This window comes from Lolium rigidum, chromosome 6 (genome assembly GCF_022539505.1).
Source record: "Lolium rigidum isolate FL_2022 chromosome 6, APGP_CSIRO_Lrig_0.1, whole genome shotgun sequence".
Taxonomy (NCBI): domain Eukaryota; kingdom Viridiplantae; phylum Streptophyta; class Magnoliopsida; order Poales; family Poaceae; genus Lolium; species Lolium rigidum.
In genome coordinates this window covers 156,927,774-156,931,416 of record NC_061513.1, presented here as the reverse complement: position 1 = coordinate 156,931,416, position 3,643 = coordinate 156,927,774, and the positions used below count along the sequence as shown (strand labels likewise).

The window sequence follows — 3,643 nt, the reverse complement described above, 5'->3', positions numbered from 1 at the left end:
CACTATAAAACGCCAAATAAAATTTATAAAATATATAAAATAGTTCAAATGCTCAAAATTTATTACACAGTACATTATCCACGTAATCAATGATAAAGTATTATTCAAATAAAAAGTAAAAACGATAGAAATGCTTTAGGCTTTCGGATTTCCTTCATCATTGTTGTTTGCAGCATTGTTGTCTACATGCTGCCACATGTACTCGACCAAATCAGCCTGCAACTGGTTGTGTACAGCTAGATCTCGAATTTCATGGTGCGCATGAAGAATGTCCTGGAATGATGACGGACCACCTTGAGGAGTAACCAACTCTCCCTGGCCATCCCACTCATTATCAAAGAGTGAATCATCCCGCTCTACCTCAACAATCATGTTATGCATGATTACACAAGCGGTCATCACCTCTCACAGAGTTTGCACATCCCAGGCTCTGGCAGGGTGTCTGACGATAGCCCAACGAGCTTGTAGGATGCCAAACGCCCGCTCAACATCTTTCCGAGCTGCCTCCTGCTCTGAGTTGGGTTTTCGGATTGTCTTTACGAGTGTAGCCCAAGGTGGATAGATACCATCAGCAAGGTAGTACCCCTTCGTGTAGTGGTGGCCATTGATCTCAAAATCCACATTAGGGAACTGACCGTACGCTAGCCTATCAAACACCGGAGAGCGCTGCAACACATTGATGTCATTGTGCGAGCCAGCCATTCCGAAAAATGAGTACCAAATCCATGTGTCATGTGAAGCAACAGCTTCAAGAACATTCTGTGCACCCCTCAGAATGGCCGCTGTATGCCCCTGCCAACCAAAGGAGCAGTTCTTCCACTCCCAATGCATGCAGTCTATGCTGCCAAGCATCCCAGGAAACCCCCTAGAAGGGTTGATTGACAACAGACGAGCTATGTCCTCTGCATTAGGTTGCCGGAGGTAATGTTCTCTGAACGAATCGATCACTGCTCTGCAGAACCTGTACATCGCTTCCAAGCCGGTAGACTCACTCATGCGCGTGTACTCATCTACGAAATCACCGGCAACGCCATATGCGAGCATCCTAATCGCTGCCATGCATTTCTGGTACGAAGAGAGGCCTACCTTGCCAATTGCATCCACTTTCGCGCAGAAGTAGTCATCGTAGAGCTTGACGCCATCCATTATCCGGTGGAACAACGGTCTGGACATCCGAAAACGACGGCGAAACAACGCCGGCAGGAACAATGGCTTGGGTTGGAAGTAGTCGTTGAAGAGCTGGTCGTGGCCGCGTTCTCTTTTGCGGTCCAAGGCGGCCGCGCGCCCCGGCAAGGACCCCCGGTACACGGGGATCTTCGAGACAATGTGCTCGTGGATGATCAGTGCAGCGTCCGGGAAAAATTCGTCATCCAACTCCTCGTCTGACGACGTGTCGATGAAGTTCTTGAAGAAGTAGTCATCGTCGCTGTCCACCATGATCTACAGATGAAAAGGGACAAATTGTAGATCACCCATTTCATCGAACACCTCGCAGGCGTCCGTAGGGACCTGCAGGCCATGGCCGTCTCGGCCGACTTGCGGTCTGGAAACACGTTGCACGATAGATCACCTCCGGCGGCAACGGCGCAGCTGCGAACGGCGGGAGGTCTCGCGACGGTGAGAGGACAACAGCGACGGCGACGGCGTCCTCCGACTCTGCTACCACGCGGCGAAAGCAGCGCGGGGCCGCGACCTATGCTTCCGCCCCGCTTGCCGGCATCTCGACGACGGTGGCCGGCGTCGTCGCCGCTCCCAAATCGCCGGTCCTTGGGTGGCGGCGGAGCGGCGGGAAATGTGTGCGAGGGGTTTGTGTTTTGGGAGACAGACAAGCGGGCCAGGGGCGGACAAGGGGCGGACGCGAGCGCCCAGCCTTCGGCGTCCGCGTCCGCAGCCACGCAAACTCGTCCCAGATTTGGGCCGGGTTTGGGTCATCCCGGACGCCGCGGCCATCCGTTTTAGGGATGGGTCCGCGCGCTGGGCCAGGTTTTTATCCGGCTCGACCCATCCGGACGCGCGGGCGCGGGATGGGTCGCCCGGTTGGAGATGCCCTTAGACCTTATAAGGTGGATTGTTTCACCAGTAAGTGAGTGAGAAAAGAACGCGTACACATGCGTTTCTCCTCCTCCTCGCTCCCACATGACGCACACCATGTTCGTGTTGAGCGGATGAGCCTCGAACTGAGACTTGCTTTCTTTTTTATTCACAAAAACAACTAGAAACGTGTGGCACGCCGACATTCTCTACAGTTTTATGAACCTATATAATCTCTTGCCCGGCTGGCTGCCGTCAAAACACATTTGATGCATAATTTAAGGTTTTGTCATCTCTCTTTGCTTGTGCCACCAACGTAGCCTATTCTAGTCTACCCGTTGACGTGCACCGACGAACGGGATAGCGGATCTCCGAAACAAGTCGTCTTTGCGATCCTCTACGGGAGATGATGAATTAGGTTTTTGAAAAGTCGATCAGTGTGCCTGCTTAATTTGTTCATCACGAATCCACGAAACAAATCGAGCGCTGCCGCATACCGTTATCTACGTCCTCGTCAACAAAGTTACTGCTGGATCGATAACTGTTTTATCTACAACCAATCATTTGATAACTAATTTTATCTACAACCGATCGGTATGTGAACCATATGATTTTGTATGCCGTACTAATGTTTATGTTAGTTAATGCATTTAGTATATTCTATTTATGTTAGTTAATGCATTTAATATATTCGAGTTTAATAATATTTAATATTCTAAAATTAGTTGTGAAAATTGTGTCTAATTTTCCAACAGTGATATTTCTTTTCTTTTTTCTTGTCGGCTAAAGATGAAGGCGTGGAGCAAAATCTCCTCTCGAGTAAGAAATTGAGATAAGTGGCAGCCCGGCACGCATTCGGAATGTAGTTCCCAAGAGTCAGGAGAAGCTAATCTGACGAAAACAGTGGTAATATTGACCAGAGAATATTACATGTACATAGATGGCCAGAGCCTGTTACAACACGAACCACACAACCCCTTATTATCGAACGAATCACTCACGCACACGAACAGAAGCAGCTGACCAAGTAAGTACAGTATACAGGAAGGGCGCGCCTGATGATGATCATATCGGGATCGCCCTGGTGACGCGCGGGTAGACGACCCTGGCCGGGTGCCCCATGATGCGGCGGCCCTTGTGGTGGCGGAAGAGGTACACCACCGCGCCCAGCGGCCACTCCACGACGCCGGTGGCGACGAAGGCCACGAACCCCAGCGTCGGGCCGAGCACCTTGCACCGGCACGGGTTGCTCCGGGTGCCGCACTGCACGCACGCCGGCACGAACGGCATGGCTGCTAGCTGAAGCTTGAAGACTCTTCCTGTCGATCGAACGATTTCCTCTGTTTACAAATTTGTCTTGGTGGATGGATGGGTAGGCTTGTTTGTGTCTGTAGCTGTTTGTGACCGAGGCATCATGCCGTCCGTGCATATATAGAGGGTTTGCGCCGGGGACGCGTGGCACCTTAGGGCGCTAGTAGCCGGTTTTGCTGAGGCTGTGCAGAGAAGACAGGTGATGACTAGGCCCAAGGGTTGACTGCCGCGTTGCAGGCAGCGAATCGTGAGCTCACACGTGTGCTCTGCTCGCTTCTTAGACGTCTCTGGAACGTCCAAA

General features: G+C 51.4%; 1 protein-coding gene across 1 annotated transcript; it reads right to left on the bottom strand.

Moving 5' to 3' along the window:
• Positions 1-3,096: 3,096 nt before the first annotated feature.
• LOC124659940 lies at positions 3,097-3,407 on the bottom strand. Its single transcript, XM_047197744.1, has one exon. The coding sequence runs from the start codon at positions 3,319-3,321 to the stop codon at positions 3,097-3,099; it is 225 nt and encodes a 74-aa protein (XP_047053700.1). The 5' UTR covers positions 3,322-3,407.
• Positions 3,408-3,643: the final 236 nt, after the last annotated feature.